This window comes from Peromyscus eremicus, chromosome 20 (genome assembly GCF_949786415.1).
Source record: "Peromyscus eremicus chromosome 20, PerEre_H2_v1, whole genome shotgun sequence".
Taxonomy (NCBI): domain Eukaryota; kingdom Metazoa; phylum Chordata; class Mammalia; order Rodentia; family Cricetidae; genus Peromyscus; species Peromyscus eremicus.
The window spans coordinates 12,334,951-12,354,248 of NC_081436.1; the positions used below are offsets into that span (position 1 = coordinate 12,334,951).

At 38.2% G+C, this 19,298-nt stretch overlaps 1 protein-coding gene and 1 long non-coding RNA gene across 2 annotated transcripts in view; both read left to right on the forward strand.

The window, feature by feature from the left end:
• The window catches only part of Abcd2 (ATP binding cassette subfamily D member 2), a 41,193-nt gene extending 26,391 nt beyond the window's left edge, over window positions 1-14,802 (forward strand). The window contains 4 exon segments of the mRNA XM_059246994.1: window positions 361-506; window positions 5,697-5,781; window positions 8,837-8,962; window positions 11,417-14,802. Of these exon segments, the coding sequence (XP_059102977.1) occupies window positions 361-506; window positions 5,697-5,781; window positions 8,837-8,962; window positions 11,417-11,636 (577 nt within the window). The 3' untranslated portion in view covers window positions 11,637-14,802.
• Window positions 14,803-16,796: 1,994 nt separating this feature from the next.
• The window catches only part of LOC131896805 (uncharacterized), a 46,286-nt gene continuing 43,784 nt past the window's right edge, over window positions 16,797-19,298 (forward strand). Inside the window, exon 1 of the long non-coding RNA XR_009375517.1 lies at window positions 16,797-17,258. This is a non-coding gene — a long non-coding RNA (uncharacterized LOC131896805). The remainder of the gene's footprint in view (window positions 17,259-19,298) is intronic.

Genomic DNA, 19,298 nt, shown 5'->3' on the forward strand with positions numbered 1-19,298 from the left:
CATTTCAAATGATTTAATTAAGAAAGCAAACTCCTCGCTATTGTACCCAGACACGTGGGTTTTGTTAGCTCCAGGTTTAGTCAAGTGAACAAACAAGAATACCCATCACAATGGTGAAACAAACTATTTTTGTTACATAAAATATCAAATGGTTTCTTACAAAAGCGTTTCTGTATGTATATCTCAGTATCTTTTTTATAAACCCGGTATTATTTTGAAGTCTTTCCAAGAAACATAATATATATAATCCTATAAATTGAGGGTTTAAAGTCTGGTGTGTTCCAGCCAGCAGGGTGTCGTCACCTTGGGTAACCTAACATACCTTTGCACCAGGACTCACATGTGCTTGGTGTTTTACAGGCCATACATGTCTCTTGGAAGTCTGCGTGATCAAGTCATTTATCCTGACTCAGTGGATGATATGCATGAGAAAGGATACACTGACCAAGACCTGGAGGGCATTCTGCACAGTGTCCACCTCTACCACATAGTTCAAAGAGAAGGAGGTAGAGTATGTGGGGTTTTTTAAAGTGTGGTTTACAGAGCAAGTTTGGGCTGTGTGTGTGTGATGATGTGCACCAGTAACCTCAACACTTGGGTCATGGAGGGAGAAAGATCAAGAACTCAAAGCCACCCTCCCCTATGCAGCAGATGTGAGACGAGCCTGGGATACATCAAAACTTTGTCTCAAAAAAAAATCAATTAATTAAATAAATAAACTTGGGTTTTATACTAGTTACCAAATACCCAACAGAAACAGCCTAGGGGCTGGGTTTCTCCTTCTGCTGAAGGTGTCAGGGGTTTCACTTTGTGATGGTGTAGACAGTGTGCTGTAGCACAGTTCTCACCTGGGAAAGCTCTGGGCTTTCTTCTTCTCTCCCTCTTATCCTTCCTGAGCTTTGCACCATATCTTCTCTGTAAGTCGGGCCTCTCTGGAAGCAGGCTCACGGAGACACATGAGTGTGCTACACAATGGGTGACTCCAACTCTAGTCAAGGTGACAACAGCGATGATTGTCCCAGGCATGTATGAAGTCTGTGATTTCTGAATATATGATATTATTAGACCATAAGCACATAAGGAGAATTTCTTCTTTTTCCTTTATAGATACCTTGGCTTTGCTGGCCCTTTACCAGTCACCATCACATCACCTTTAGTGTTTAAAGACCTTGATATTTGAATGTATAAGTATTCCTTAGAGTTCCATTGTTCTAGATGTATGTAAAGTCTACGATGAACTATTTGCTTGCCAAGCTCTCTTAGCTTACATTAAATATAATTTTGGAAAGTGGATCTCACACAACATGTTTGTCTTCAGTCCCACAATCTTTCTAACATATATATATATATATATATATATATATATATATATATATGATTAAATAGCAAGTAAAACTTCTTCATTGTAGGTTTCTTTAGAATAAGACATATATGAAAGAGTGGGAATATGTATACATATGAGCTTTCAATCCAACTATTTCCTAAAAGTTATTCTCTCAACTATTTTGGTAAGTCATATGATTTAATAGCCCAGAAAATTACTTAAAAAGCAAGCCAGAAGTCTAGGTTGAGTTGTGCATGCATGGTTTTTATGCTTTTCTTCCCCAACATAATTACATTATTGGGGGGGGGGGGAGCCGTATATGACAGTACCTGAGAATATGGACTTTTACTCAGAGTGAAAGAATCAAATCCTAAGCCGGGCGGTGGTGGCACACGCCTTTAATCCCAGCACTCGGGAGGCAGAGCCAGGCGGATCTCTGTGAGTTCGAGGCCAGCCTGGTCTCCCAAGCGAGTTCCAGGAAAGGCGCAAAGCTACACAGAGAAACCCTGTCTCGAAAAACCAAAAAAAAAAAAAAAAAAAAAAGAATCAAATCCTAGTTAGCATAGCTCTCTGTGTCTTCAATGGTAAAATGATGATACATTTTTTTCTTTTTTTTCCCCAAGGCTTCTGTGAGTATTAAATGAAACTCTCTGTGCAGTATTACTGTGGTGGCAGATGCGTCACAAGTAAACATGAATAGTGACCTAATCCCTCCAATAAGTAAATAAAGCAGGCAAGAAAGCTATGACTATATTTCTGTTTATGATGTCTGCCCTCTGAGGAAAGTAGATTTTTCCTTTAGCATCAGATGGTCAATCCCTTCCCAATTTCAAAATACTTTAACAGTATAGATTCTACATATTATGGGCAAACTAATGAAGTTTGGGATTCCATGATTAAATAGAAATTGAAAATAAACACAAAAAAATTCTAGTACTCTTTAGAAGTCAGGAAGTTCTAGGACTATTTTTAAGTTCCAAGCCCAGAGGTTTATAACTCTTTTCCTTGGATACATAACAAATTGTGTTTGTTCTTTTTCCCATAAATAAAAGAAAGGAGTACCTGGACTTTAGCAATATAATAGCAGCAGTTATGGTTTGTTGAGTATTTGCTGCCCAGAATATACCATGCTCAAACAAGTACCTATTGTTTCTTTCAATGTTCATGGAAGTCCATTGATGATGCATTGCCATCTCCATTGTACAGTTTAAATTCAGGGCGGTTACTTTACAGTAATTCCCATAACAGCTGGTAGAATAGAATTCAAACACAGATTTAACTTTGAAAGACCGTGTTCAATACTAGGCATGGCCTGTGTTCTGTTGTCATACAGCATACAGCACACAGTATGTCTCTTAGCTTTTTAGACATAAGAACTGTTGTATAATCTCACATAAATATATCTTTCCTAAGAAACTAGTTTTACTTAATCTCTAAACATGAGGCATCTAAGGCAGTGGTTCTCAGCCTTCCTAATGCTGTGACCCTTTAATACAGTTCCACATGTTGTGGTGACCCACCCCAACCATAATATTATTCTCATTGCTACTTCATAACTGTAATTTTGCTACTGTTATGAATTGTAATGGAAATATCTGATATGCAGGATATCTACTATGCAACCCCCAATGGGTCATGACCCACAGGTTGAGAACCACCGAGCAATGCAGGAAAATACTTCCACTTACTAGTATATAACTCCCCATTGGAATTATTTAGATTAGCTAACTCTTGGCTTAGCAAAGAATGGAGGTACATCCTACATTTCATTCCCATAAGTAGGTTTCAAAATAGAAAAGAGTAGAATGGAAACAAACAGACATAAAAACAAAGTTTATACATCTTCAGGAAGCAGGGGAATGATGTTCTTAGCTGTCATGGTCTCAGTGAATGAGCATCAGGCATCATGGCTGTTGCCAAGGATGCTGATGGAGCCCTCTGGGTTCAGTAGAACAAAGGGTGCAATTTATTAAAATATGTAAAAATTAGCTTTCCCTCGACTAAAAACCTTGTTTCTCAGTTCAGGGAACAAATCATTCTCACCAGAGCATCCTTTATAGCGCTGCCATCTAAATCTGTTCCTCAAGTTCTCACTTTCATTTCATAAGTGCTATAAAGTTTGGACACATAAAATTATTATTTCAACAGTTTTCCCTGGGATCAAGCTGGCATTTTGAGAGGTTTTGTAATATAATCTTATAAGGATCTATTTTTAAATAATTTCTAGACATTTACTCAAGGAAATGAACAGTGATCCCTCTGAAGATGCTGACTGGATGTTGTCAGTGGGAAATAATGTTACCCTCTAGATGCTACTTTATTGATTATTGTTTACAGATTCCCTTCTACTTTTGTGTATATACTTTGTGAGGTAAGGCTACTTGAGTACAGGTGCCTAGGGAGCCAGAAGAGTGTTGGATCCCTTGGAGCTGAAGTTATAAGTGGTTGTGAGCCACTTGACGTGGGTGCTGGGAATCAAACTCGGGTCCTCTGCAAGAGCAGTGCATGCACTTAACCACAGGATCATCTCTTTGGTCCCAGCATTATATTTTCTTCTCTCTCATTTCTCCACCTCCCCTAACTCCTCCTAGATTATTCCCCACCCTGCATTATTTTATATGTCACTTCTATTGTATTTCCTTTTTAAGTTTTGGAAGAGAGAACACTTTCACATAACTTAAGATATATCCTTAAAACAGTCTTTCCATCCTTGTTTTCTCTCATTATTATCTCTGTACTCTGTTTAATTTCTTATTTATCACTTCAGGCTTTTTTTTCTGAGACAGAGTATCAGTATATAGCACAGGCTAGCCCCCAACTCGTGACACTCCTGCCCTTGCTGATGACCCAGGATTACAGGCAAGTTTCACTGTGCCTGGTTTAATTTTACACTTTCTAAAACTTGTAGTACACTTTACAGTAATTTCTAAAAGAAGAAAATGTTTAAAAAAATAAAGATGAATTCTGATTTATCAATTAACATACATTATTCTGTTCAAGACTCTGACCTTTTGCATGCTAAAAGATAAATCCGGAGTTGGGGATTTAGCTCAGTGGTAGAGCACTTGCCTAGCAAGCACGAGGCCCTGGGTTCGGTCCTCAGCTCCAGAAAAAAAAAAAAGATAAATCCATATTCTTTCTTTTGATTAGCAAAAGAATTAAATAATTGATCTGCTAATTTGTTTCTTCAGGCACCCAGAGTTAGAACAATGAAGACTCTACTTCTTCCTGTAACCTATGACCAACTCTACTTAGAAATTTTAATAATTATGAAAGGCAGCTGAGAGAGAATGATGGACGCATGGAATGTGGCCCTTCTCCAAGGGGATAATTAAACCCTGAACAATGAAGATGTGCAAATGTTGCCTTCAGTATTGTCAAGTTTGGGCAGCCTTTTTCTTCTCTGAAAATTGGAGTCTACAAAAAGTAGACTCTGGTTTTGTTCTTAAGTAATATTTTCTAATTAATTATGTAAAATAGTCATAAAAATATTCAAATATTACAAATGTGTTGACTTGAAAAACAAAACTCTCATAATCCCACTCCCAGATGTGTGTCTGACATATGTGTGCACATTTTCAGAATGGTAGCCATAATACATGTCATTCTGAAATTTGGGCTTTCATTTAAATTTTTCTGATATTATTTTCATAAAATATGAAAAATAGTTTTCAAATATATCCCTTAATTGTAAAATTAGAAGCTTGCATTGAAAATGAATGTCAAACAATCAGTAATTAAGAAGTTTTAACAGATAGGCTGCACAGACTGTGAAAACATTAAACCTAAATATAAACCCTAGCTCTAACCTGATAGATAACTCTAAACTCAGAAGTGTCTATTGCTCCATGAATTCTGCATGCCCCACTTGTAAAATACAAATAAAACCAGCTATCTTTAAGCTTCAGAAGAGTGAAAAGACTTGCATAAAATACCAGGCATGTGGGAACTGTTTAACTTAGCTCCTCCCATACTATTTAAGGCCTTGGCGATTGTCCTATGCAAATTGTTTGTCCTATGCAAATTATTAAATCTCTTCTCCCACTACCCTCAAAAATCAGCATATGTACATCAACCCTTTGAACAGACTGAGAAACAAGTGGATGTTACTGAGTGCCAGTGTTTACAACTCTGTCAATGGAAGAAATTATTACTCTTTAAAGAATATCATATTTAAAATAAAATACTCATGCATATGGCTCTGGAATCCATCCATATGCTCTTCAAAACATAAAGCTTTTCTTGCTTTCAATCAGAACAGGCCAGGAATCACTTGTCCAAACTAGAAGTAGTAACAAATGAACAAAGTATCCATAAACTGTATGTATGTATGTATGCATTTGTTTATTTGTTTATGTTTGTTTGTTTTTAGGATGGGATGCTGTTATGGACTGGAAAGATGTCCTATCAGGAGGGGAAAAGCAGAGAATGGGTATGGCACGGATGTTTTATCATAAGTAAGTGTGCTGTGTTCAGGAAACTGTGATCCATTACTGACAAAGTATTCAGCAGAATTGAATAGTCCCATCTTAGGTTAAATGATATCTGAGTGGGAGACTGGAGAGATGGCTCAGTGGGTAAAGGTGCCTTCCACCAATGACAACCTTACTTGGATCTCCTAGACCAATGGTTCTCAACCTTCCTAGTGCTATGGCCCTTTAATACAGTTCCTCACGTTGTGGGACCCCCCACCACCATAAAATTATTTCTTTTCCACTTCATAATTGTAATTTTGCTACTGTTATGGATTGTAACACAAATATCTGATATGAAAGATATTTGATATGCTACCCCCAAAGGGGTCGTAGCCCACAGGTTGAGAACCGCTGCCTTAGACCCACATGGTGGAATGAGAAGCCCAACACCTACTGCACATTGTCCTCTGTCTTCCACACATAACGTGACACACACGCTTGCACACATACAAGCAAATAACTGTAAGTAAATAAATCTAATAAAACAAAGGTAGAGGAACTGAATGACATTTTTAAAAATTATATCTTACTAAAGATGTGTAAAATTTATACTTTTAGGTTTGCTTGCTTTTTCTGGTATTAGACTCTCCAAATGTTTTAGTTTATAAGATGATAGCACATATTATTTATCATTAGAAGAATATATCATAATTATATGTTTATTTAGAAAACACAGATGAATAGAAAGAATTAGAAATTTCCTATCTCATTAGCTGTCAAAAACATTGTTAACATTTTGAATAAATTTCTTCCTGGTCTTAGTACACACAAGTTGATGATAATCATAATTGTCTTATTGTGTTTCATAATTTCTAAATATATCCCTCCTTTAGTTTCATATGTTATCATATGCCTCTCTTTGTTATTATATAATAGTTAGCCTGAGTTCATTATCATTGTTATAATATGTATGTACTAAGTATATGTTGTAAGTATATAATTCAATAATTTTTACAAATGTAGATACATTATATAACCAACATCTCAACTAAGATAGAGAATGCTTTTATTGACCTGGAAATGGCTCTTAATCCCCTTTTATATTTCATATTATACATATGTCCATATATGTTCTGGTTTATCTGCTTTATAATCTCACCTAAATGAAATCATACACTATGCAATTTTATGTATAGCTGTGATTTTTAGTGAGAAAAAAATAGTTGTCTTAATATATATATTACTTAAATTTACATTGTTAGTATGAGAATAGAGAGTACTTTTTTTAAAAAAAGAACTGAATTTTACCACCTCTGGACTTTTCATGTTGTGTTTTGAAATGCTGCTCTCTCCAGTGAGATTCAAGGGCAAACTGCGGCTTGACATTTATGACCAGCTGTTAGTCCATCTCTGTGAATGGGCTTGGGTTTCGTCCATAAATACTCAGTAATATGATCAGCAACACAGCCTGTGAAGGGTGATGCGGTAGATTACAAATGTGACCAGTTTTCCATTTCTCTGGGTTAATAAGATAACCTGACATTTCAAGTACCTATAATTAGGAATAATTGGTATTTGTGATTGTGAAGTGTAGTAGGTATAATATAATAATGAGTGATGATCAGGTCAATTCTATGAGATGAAGGGAGACAAGCACATGGTTAAAAGGCACCACTTTTGAAAAATTATCAGATAAATTAGAAAATTAAATACAGTGAAGGAAAAGTGTAATGTTGAGGATTTGTTTCTTCCCATCCTCACAGGGTCAACAATAAGGTTATGATAAGGAGATTACAATACATACTGAGCTTTAATAGGAAAAATCTGAGTCAGTGACAACAGAGAACTCTGGCCAGAAATTATACTAAGCATTACAATAGAATATACTTTATGAAAGTCTTATAATTTTAATATTTAAAGAATGACCAGGAAAATCCTGTCTTAAGGGGGATAGCTTTCTTCCTTCACATATCCTACACTATTAGCGATACAGCAAGGGGGCAAAAAAGAAACAAACATCTAAGAGATGATGTCATTTAACACTGTGAGTATTAGTTCTGTAAGTGCTCAGTCCCAGCTGTGTGGTTTGGTATATTTAAACACACACACACACACACACACACACACACACACACACACACGCACACGCACAAAGTCTAACCCTGCCAAGAAAACAAGTATATGATTCATCTTACATTCCTTAGACTAGAAGTTGCTATAACAACAGAATATAAAATATACCTTTTCTATTTCAAAATAGCATATCTTCTTTAGTTCAAAGCACTCTAAAAAGCAAGACAAAATACAATAAACAGAGTGCCCAAAAGAGAGTCATACAAAATGAAAATGTTACCTAAATTTTTCTCTTGTATACTTTTCTTCATTTTTTCTACTTAAATAAAATCACAATAGTTGACACAGAGACAAACAATATTTGTTATATAATAAACAACTCCCCTGTTGTCTTGGGGAAGGTGCAGTTATTACTGAATGGTTTCACAATCTTATAGGGCATTAGAAACGTCTTTAACTGCTCTATCTATCAGCCTTCACCACCATCTCCAGAACAGATAACAGGGTCCTATTAATCAGCAAACACATGTTAGAAAACAACTTACAATACTAAGTGATTATTTATGTAAAATGAGAAGTTTCTACTGAGTTGATGTTAGAGGCCATGAATTTGAAAGAGAACAGGATGGGGTATATGGGAGGACTTGAAAGGAAAAAAGGAAGGGAGAAATGATGTAATTATGATCTCAAAAAAATTAAAAAATAAAAATAGATATATAAAAGTAATTTCATGGTAAAAACTGTCCTGGAAAACGTTGAAACTAATTTTCCAAACTAAAATGAAAACATCAAATGAGAGTATTCATGTTGACTTTAGTCTCATCAACTAAGCTAGGCTGGGTTGCTGGCCAAGCAGAAAAATGAAAATAATAAAAAACAGCTGCTTTTTGCTTTGTCACTTACCGCCATGACCAATGATGTCACACTCTCCTGATCACCTCTGAGGTTGTGAGGATACAAATGCTGCCCAAAGAAAGACACAGTTCCAGAGCAAATTCACTCACCTATTTGTTTTTTCTTTCAGACCAAAGTATGCATTGCTGGATGAATGTACCAGTGCTGTGAGCATTGATGTTGAAGGAAAGATATTTCAGGCTGCTGTAGGGGCTGGGATTTCCTTACTGTCCATAACGCACAGACCTTCTCTGTGGTAGGTGCCTCTAGGATCCTACTCTGGGACAGATGCTCTGTCTGTTTTTCTTAAAGGATAACATTGTTGGTTCATTCAGAAATCCCATAAAATTGCAAAATAGGAAACAATATATAAGCAAAAGACCTGTAAGGTTTTAAAAAAATCACATAAAGCATTACTAGACAAAAACCCTCCAGAAATATCACTGGGTTTTGTCTGTGTTGGCCATCTACTGCTGGACATGGGGCCTGCCCTAAAGTGGGGTTTGTAGCCCCAGTGAGACTCCATTGGAGAAAAGTATTTTTTTTTCTTTGTGAGTGGTTGTCTATTGGAAATAGCTTCTGGGCTAGAGATGGGGGCTTGTGTCCACTTCTCTCAGCATGGGAACCCCATCTTGCTTAGGCCTCTTTAGCAGGCCCTGCACATGCTGGCAGTCTCTAAGTTCGTATGTGCATCAGTCCTGTTATATCTACAAGGCCTCATTTCCTTGGAGATCTCTCTCCTCTCTGGCTTTGAAAATCTTTCAGTCTCCTTTTCTACAGGGTTCCCTGAGACCTGGAGGGGGAGGGATTTGATGGAGACATCTCATATAGGATTGAGTGTTCCAAGGTCTCTTACTCTCCACACATTGTCCAGCTGTGAGTCTCTGTATTTGTTCCCAGCTACTGCAGGAGGAAGCTTCTGTGGTGATGGTGAGCGAGACATTGATCTATGAATATAGTAGAATGTCATTAGAAGCGATTTAATTGTTAATTTCTATAGCAGATCGGTAGTATTTGGTTTTCCCCTAGGTCATGGCCTATCTAGTCTTAGGTTCTTGGCCATCTGTTGGGAAGGGTTCCATGTAATGGAGTAGGCCTTAAATCCAGTCAGATAGTGGTTGGTTACTCCCACAACATTCATGCTATTATTGCTCAGGCATAACGTGCAGGCAGGTCACCATTGTAGATCACAGGGTTTGCAGCTGGATTGGTATTACTTTTGCCTCTGAAAGTGTTCAGAGTGCTTTCCAGTACCATAAACACTAGTCAGTACAGGTGAAGGATCCAGGTGGAGACAAGCCTGACTTCTCCGTGTGTACGTACGTGTTGTCTTCAGCAATAAGGCCTTACCATCAGTCTGTGGACAGCAACCAAAGAACATGGCCTGAGTTGTTGTGGGTTTCCATGGGGCCCCTTTGACCAACAACTCAATTAGATGTATTCCATTCCTGGCACTGGAGGTTTCATTTGGTGGCAAGTGATGTTGATGTTGGGGCTTTGTCTCTCCCATTACTTGGTGTTTCCATTTAGATGGGTTTCACATGGATGTATATATTTTAAGAAATTTCCACTGTAATAGCTTTCCATACCCCTCAAATGGCCCTAGTTTTACCTATCCCTCACATATTCCCTACTTTACCTGCTTCCTTCCCTTTTCCATTTAATCTTCTCATTCAGCCCTTCCATCCATCCATCCATCCATCCATCCATCCATCCATCCATCCATCCATAACTATATATTCTATTTCCCCTTCCTTAGGCGTTCCTTCCCTCCCTACAAATCCCTTACTCCATACCTAACCTCTGCGGTTATAAGGATTGTAGCTTGTTTATTGAAAGCTAAACAGCTAACATCCACGTTTAAGATAGAAGCTGATTGAAAAGGCTGACTAGCTATAATAAAGAATAATTTGGTGGAATGACTATAAGATGAAAAACTGAAGGAAGACAGTTACCCAGTTATGCTAAGTGACCAGGTACAGGTGACTCACCACGGGAACAGCTCTGCCAGCCACACTCACTTCACCCACCCGACAAGTCCTCTGCTAGTGGGGTTGGCTTCTCTTAGGAGATGGATTGCCTCCCATCTTTCAATACAAATCTTTCTGCCTGTCTGCAGTTCCTATGTAGCTGAGCCATAAAAGAAGAAGGAGTCTGTGTGGCAACAACAGAATGTCTTTAAAAGATTCCTGGGGGGGGGGGGGGGGGGGGAAGGCATGTAAAAGTGATTCTAAATTATTATTACCGAGAAAGCTGTATTTACATGAAATCCATCCCAGAGGATGGTATTACATACAAAGAAGTTGCTTTTGTGTTTCCTTTACTTTCTTTAGTTTTTCTCTATATGATCATTTAAATTGTACTGTCTTCCCTCGGTTTGTTTTTCCTTACTTCCATTCTAAGAAGGCTTTGTTATTGATTCAGAAGACATACTGGGTTATGGAGGTAAATTAATACAATAATAGTCTTCTTTTGTACATTATATGTACTTGAAATATGAAATAAATTCAGTAACATCGAGAAAAATTTCTTAGAAACTAAAGACATTGGACTTTAAAAATTACAGTGTTTTCTGAGGCAACATTCAAATTCAAATGTTGTAAAATATCCACCTCTACTAAAACTTGTCTTTTAACACGAGTTAGAAAATTCTATAGCTAAAATGGCTTTTCAAAATCATGGCTACTAACACTTCATTTTAATTGTGCAGGAAGTACCACACTCATTTATTACAATTTGATGGTGAAGGAGGTTGGCGCTTTGAGCAGCTGGACACCGCTATCCGTTTAACATTAAGTGAAGAGAAACAGAAGTTAGAGTCTCAGCTAGCTGGAATTCCCAAAATGCAGCAGAGACTCAATGAACTATGTAAAATTTTGGGAGAAGACTCGGTGCTGAAAACAGACCAAAAGGAAAAGGACTCACCCTGATTTACCTGGACACGTTTTAAGTTTACTTTTAGGTAAAGCCTCAGAGACTCTCTCTTCACTGCATGCCGTCTGTTAAGCTGAGTGCAGAGAAAGCAAGCCAGAAAAAGGTATTTTGTATGATTTTAGCATCACGGAAGTATAAGATAACTTTTTGAAAGAAAAAAAGGCAAATACATTAGTCAAGGTTAGTCATGACTTCCATTAATGCCCCATGAAAGGCCAGCTCACCTAGAAAACAGGACCGTCTATGGGGATGCGTGCAGTCTGAGGTTCTTCATGCGGGAGAAAGCCCCAAAAACAGAACAGTAAAGGCAGCACCTGGGTTGATGTCAGGCGCTCAGAATTACAACGTGGAGTGCTGTTTCAGCCCACTTACCACGGACAGTAGGTGCAGCACCTGAAATCCATAATCAGCATTGCTAGTGGCCAGCTAAACCTGTGTACGAAACAACAGACTGATTAAAAAAAAAATTCAATAAGAAAAAAATGTATTTTAATGACAGTGGTTGAAAATAAGCATGGTTAGACAAGTATAAAGTACCGTATGTAAAATTTTCAGACTTTGAGCAACTTAACACACAAAAATTAACTTTAATTAGAATTGTGCATATTTATTAAAAAAACCCATTTATTTTTAAAAAAGAGAGTTGTCAGCAAAGAGGAGGATCCAGACAATGCTTGTACTGGCTGCTGCTTGAATCTACAGTGCTATCTACTTCAGTTCTTATGCAGAAATCCTGCTTGTTTTGTGCCCAAAGAAACCTTTTCAGAACTTGATTACTATCCTAAATACAGATCCTGGAGTTCATAGTTATTCCCACATTCATTTCATTTTACTCTGCCTTTGAAGCAATCTTTTGGGGCATATCATTTTTTGCTCTTTTGTTTCTGAGAAAACAGACACTCAGATTTATTTTAATCATGTGACTTATTTTGCAAGACAATGTAGCGGTCAGAGAAGGTTCTCATGACTCTCTGATTCAGTGCTGTTAGCCCTATTGCCCCTTCAATTTAACTGGGCTGTAATGTCAATAAAAAATGAGATAAAGCAGGTAGGTGGCCAGAAATGGAATTGTGGGCAGAGCAGGAGGTAATGGAAAAATTAAAGTAAATTAAAAAAATACAGTTGAGGGCATGGAGAAATGACACTTGCTTCTCTTGTAGGAGACCTGAATTTTATTGCCAGCACCCACATGGTAGCTCCAAAGCTATATCTAATTCCAGTTCCAGGGGATCTGACGACCTCTTCTGGCCTCCAAGGGCCCTGCATTCATGTAGTGCTCATACATACATGCAGGCAAGACACTTCTATACATAGCATTAAAAATAAATAAATCTGAAAGATAGTAATGATATTGGAAATTGGCAATGTTAATATTATTATTTAGTGTTTGCAAGAAATGAAAATTGAGTAGGAAAAGGAATGGTCACTGGTCTTTGACTTTGAAAGAACCAAGGAAGTCAGCACACTGCAGCTATGTCCATCTCCTTGATGTTGGAGCGTCTGCAGCATCAGCACTCAGAAGGGCAGTACATTGTACTTCTGGTAAGTTTCTTATTGCTGAATATGATGCGAAACAATCTATGGAGTACATCATTGTGAAATGGGTCTCACCTGTTTGTGTGCGCTGGAGTACAGAGCCATAACTGATGCCTTACCTCGTCCTCTCTCAGGCATGATGCTATGTATGAAAAACTAAGAGGGACAGTCATAGTGGCTCCAGATTTTGTTTACACATTTAGACATCATCTTAGCAGATGCTCATCTGTTGTAGGCTATTTGGGAAACAGACTACCTGGAAGTCTTTCACAATGATTGCTGTAAGACATTACAGCATGTCCACTTGTTCAGTTCCACAAAACTGGGTGATTTGAATTATCAATAAATGTAACCCCATTACATGAAGTAATAGAATATATATTCATAATCAGTTATTTTTCATTTATCTGTTACTACTACTTACTACTAGAAATGTGGGGCAAGAACTGAAGATTTTGTTTAGAGAAAGCACGGAACTGGAAAGTGATGCTTGTGTTTTAAAAGGATTCCCTAATCTTTAACAGCCATGTGAGCAGTCAGCCAGGATACAGTGCTAAAGGGGAAATGTTTGAATCAAGTGTCTTACATTAGCTTTTAAAGGCACCAGAGGAACATTGACGTTCACATTTGAAACTATAATTTTCACGATTTAAAATTAAACCCTTTAAGACCTGAGAGCTTACATTGTTAAGCTTTGCAAAGAATGCCAATGTCAATACTACAAACTTGACCTTATTTGATAGATGTTACCATGAGCTGAAGTGAAATAAAGATAACTCATTAGATGTTTAAGATTCTATACTAAAATTCTGGTCATGGAATTTAAACGTTAAAATTTCAGGACAAACAAGCTGTTTTCCAGTAGCTTTTTTTTTTTTAAACTACTGATTATCTGAATTACTTTTTCTAAGACCAAATATCCTCTGTCTTGGAAGGGGAATCTGATGTGAACTTGAGTTATATACCACAACACCCTTTCCAAAGTAGGAAACCAGAACTACTATTCTAACAGGCTCAACTGTGAAAACATGGAGACCACTGAGGCATCTTCTTCTTTGAATAGGACAAAGGAAAATGAAGTATAACTTCAGTCATCAAACTACTTTTTTTTTTCTCAGAAAAGGTGTGAATTTATGGAGCTTGATTATTTGGGGGGTTAACTCATAAGCTGCATTCCATATAAGTGTGACATTCTATTTCTGCAGCATGCTATGGTATGCCAAGCATGAGTCTGAAGCTGTGTGCACTCTTATAGACAAGATAATCTCTAAAATGCTCTTGAATCACAAGGTTAATGATCTAACTTGAAAACCAACCCAAATTACCCTGTGTTTACACAGGAATGGTTTTCCTCTGATGGTAATTTGACTTTTGCCCCAAATTTTGGTGTGTCAAAAAAGGTATGAAGAAATGTGTTGGGTTTTATTTGAGGCATTAATTCCAAGTAAAAGTGTGTATTTGTGAAAGACGTAGCTTATCTTGATGTTTGAAATAGTTTGTAGGTTTTTTTTTAACCAGTGTACTCTCAAAAGCTTGTTATATGGTAGAACCAAAACCCAGAGGAGGTTACATGCTTAGAGATGTGGTAAACATGGTAACAGTTATTAAATTATTTATTTAAAGCGATACCTCTGACACAATTACTTTGTGGGCAAAAGCGCCCCTGGTTCGAGTGTAGAGTGCTTCCTCATGCGCAGCACACCACAGTGCTGCTGTCCCACATGCAGTGTCTGAAAGTTTGGATGTGAACTTTAAATATTGCCACATGAACACTTTCACATGGATGCACGTTTTTTGAATTAAAAACACATCTTCTTCACTTCTGGTGACTTTTCTGATTACCTGGTACACCATTTAATGCAAAAATTTCAGAAGCAATTGTCCTCTTACGAACTTGAGCTGTATCAATGAAAGTGAATAAGAAAAAATGTCGGGGTGAGAATCAGTCTAAAGCTAAGCAAGAATATGGCTGTGAGTACATCATCACTCAGTCTGCACTTCATGTGCCAGGACTTGAGCTCAGCACTTACAGTGGTTTGAATGAGAATGGTTCCCATAGGCTCTTACATTTGAATGTTTGTTTCCCAATTGGTGGAAGGCTTAGGAAGGACTAGGAGGTGTGGCTTTGATGGAGGAGGTATCTCATGGGGGAAGGGAGTGGACTTTGAGGTTTCAAAAGCTCACAAGACCAGACCTGGTCTCACTCTCCCTCTGCCTCCATCTTCGGATAAGATGTAAGTTCTTGGCTACTGCTCCAGCACCTGCCTTCCTGCCTGCCTACTGCCATGCTTCCCACCATGATGATCATGGACTCACCCTCTGAAATCGTAAGCAAGCCTCTAATTAAATGCTTTCTTTTATAAGTTGCCTCAGTCATGGTGTTGCTTCACAGCAACAGAAAAGGAACTAAGACAAGATTCATGACAAATTCTTTAATCACTACGAAAAGTCTTGATTATTAGAGGAGCTACAAGCTATTCCCAGTGATATGAAGTTCCTTATTTCTGTACTATAACTGTTGGGTTTGTGACTACATATACTTTAGTTACACATTGGGTGGTGGTGCCTCACACCTGATTCTATCATTTAAGGGGCAGAGGCAGGAGGATCACCATAAGTTTGAGGACATCCTGGGCTACATAGTAGGTCCCTGGCTATCCAAGACTATAGGATAAGATCATGTCTAAAAACAAAAAATGGTGGAAAATGGTTCATAACATTTCCCAAATAATAGTTGCTTAAGTAATAATTTCTCTATTAGTTCAAATCATGCATTAAATTTCAATTTATGGCAGGCACTGTGCTGAAAACTCTTTTGTCTGCCTATCACTTTCTCTTCTTAGATGATACACAAACCCTTATCAACTGCAATATTCATCACACATAGGAAAACACATGCCAGGTGGGAGACAATAAAAAGTGCTTGTTCGATAGGGTATGAACAGAGGAGTGAATGAATGGGTTGGAATGTGGCAATAAGGTATATTTAAAAAAAAAGAAAATGCAGTAAGGATGAATAATGTCACTGGTGAGAGATAGAGTTCATGCTTCCCTTCACATCCTATATGTTAAACTCCCAGTAACTAGAACTGTAATGTTCATGCTTTCCCTTTTTTCTCAACAGAAAGCTGAGGCTCTTGGTGTTCTGTACTGCTTGCTTCATCTCCTTTTTCTCCTCTCCTCTGCACTAAGAATTAGTCAACTGCTTCTGATCTTTTCAACAGGATGCTCTTAGCAAAGTACTGGAAATGGTTTTGCTCACATCAGCAGCACATATACTAAAAATGCAATGATACAGAGAAGATTCGCATGGCCCTGGTGCAAATATCCCTTCTAATTCCCTGATACAACAGAAAATAGATGTTATATTAACTATTCTAGTTGAGGTACTTAGTTCCACTTGCATTCTCTTTCTTCTCCAGCCCCCCAAATTCCAAAGTGTGCATTCTTCTTTCTGCTTCGTTGAGTGCTTCTCAACATTCCTTATGTCACAAGGACAAGGTCCAGGAATCTCTATACCTTGCTGTTTTTATTGATCCCATTGACCATCTCAGAAGTCTTTGTAAGAGAAGTTAGAGACATGGACAGATTCTTACTTTCTTAATATTTACATAAAGTTTAATACCGTCCAAACTACAAATAATGATGGCTAACTCTCAATGATAAGAAATTAAGGCAGAAATGGATTTAACTAACAGTTGAGCACATTAGAAGCACAGCACTCTCCTTTGCCATGGGCCACAGCTGATTGGTCTTCGTGGTTGATCCTCTTATAAACTCAGACTGAGCATGCTTCTGAACTAGCTTTTCTGTGCCTCAGGTTTTAGAATCCTTAGATGTGAGGATTAAATATACTGGTGCTTACAAAGTGCCAGGAGAGAGAGCGACATGTGAGTATAGCTATTGCCAATTACAACCATACTAAAAAATAAGTGATGTCAATAAAAATCTAATCAGAATCACCCAGGAGATCATTGTGTTTTATGAAGTCATGAAAGAGGGAAGGAGAATTCAGGGCAACCGGAAATCATTTTGGATTGAAATAACCCAAATGTGAGTCACTGGAGGTCAGAGGTCAATGCGTGAGTCATGTCAGTTACCCCTTATGTTTGTGTACTAAATAGTGATGGGGAGGCTGAATGAATACGTGCATGGGGCATTAACAAAAGAAAGAGATAGGTATGAGCCAAGGATAAAGCTGCTTTCTTCGTTGTTCCAAGAGTCCAAACATAATGAGCATGATGGGGATTGTCTAGGGAGTTGCAGAGTTCATTCCCTGGCCAGTACAAAGAGTTAAACATCCAGGAAGGGCAGAAAATCAAGACACAGAGAAAGGGAAAGTAACAGCTTTATCCCTTTGAGATGGGAGGAGCCAAAGGCTGGAAGTCTGCTAACCCACTTGGCTTTGGTATTTTATGTGGTCCCTGGGTCCTCCACTTTCCACCATTGGTCTTGTTTAGATACTGGACCCTGTTCCTCAACCCTCTTTCAACTTTTCTCCTCTGAGAACTAGAAGCTGTCATCTCAGGGAGACTGCTTTCACTTTTCTTGTCTACCTATGTCTGTCTCTCTAACTCCCCTTTGCAAGTTCAAGCTGGTGCATTGCTGACATTGTGTGGTCGTTCTGTATTTGGAACAGAATTCTAAAAATGAGATGTAAAACAACAGCTACAGAAAGCTGCACCATAACTCAAATCTCCTGGGGACCCTAACAATGTCCACTTCATGGTTATTCCTTCTACATACTCTGCACATGGAGAGAGGGTTTAAAGAGGAGAAAGGGACTTGGAGTAGTTGGAAGAGTAAAAGATAAGGATGGGACTAGGAAATGTCCCCACGTGGTTGAGGCTCCAACAGTAGGGGAAGGTGCTTAAGGAGGAGAGGAGAGAACTCTGGATACAGACCTCCTCCTCTTTCTTACCTTCTCAAGTGAAAGTTCATTTTCCAGAGAACTCTGGAACCTGGACCTATTAGTACTCTCTTTTTCTTTATAATGAGGTGGAAAATTGGACTTTGGCACATTATCATTTGGGGCTTTTGTTTTGTTTTGCTCAGTTTTTGAGAGAGGGTCTTACTACATAGCTCAGCCTGGAGTTAAACTCACAATCCCTCTACCTTAGCCTCTCAAGTGCTGGGATTACAGGCACATACCACTATACATGGTTTCAATCTCTTATTTATGTATTTTAATTAATTATACGACTTCAAACATTGTAGCAGATCTTTCTTTGGACTGCCAGTTCCCAAATAATGACACAGAGACTTCTTATTAAGTATGAAAGCTTGGCCTTAGCTTAGGCTTGTTCCCAACCATCTCTTATAACTAAAATTAACCTGTTTATATTAATCTATGTCCTGCTATGTGGCTCGTTCTCTCCTCAGTACTGTATTCGACTTCCTCTGTGTCTCATTGGTTCAACTCTCTGATTCCTTCCCAGAGTTTTCCTATCTCTGCCCAGAAGTCCCGCCTGTCCTCTCCTGCCTTGCTATTGGCTGTTCAGCTCTTTATTAAACCAATCAGAAGGTGTCTTGGCAAAGACATATCTTCACCATGTACAAAAAGATTATCCCACAACAAAACATGCTATTGACCAGACCCACCTGACAAAATTCCAAACACCCACGATCCAGATCACTGCTTCTCTTTATACTCACACAGAAGTAGCTGGGTGCCTCTGGAGAAGTCCTCCTTGGTTTACTACACACTCAGGGTGACTCATCTTGAAAATCCCAGCACCACATGGCAATCCCACTATATTTCTTTTGCTCTTTTGTTCTTCCTTTCTCAGCAACTAGTGTTTCAAACATTCCCTGCTCTGTGAACAAGTGCAACAAACACACCCTTTCTTCTCTTCCCATGGCTGGCCGTGGACAAACCCTTCATTTCCAGTGTCCCCTCACCTTAAACATCACTCCTTCCATATGTTGCTCTTTCAGAGGACTACCTCTTTTCCTGCAGACATCAATTGCTCCTAGGAGTTATCTTTAGCATCTTCTTCACCCAAACCCCTGCTTCTCTTGCCTTCTAAATCATAGCTTTTGAATTTATCCGCTCCTTTCCAGATTCACTTCTGGGGAACATGAAGTGTGCTGGCTGTTCAAGAAGTCTCAAAAGAAACAAG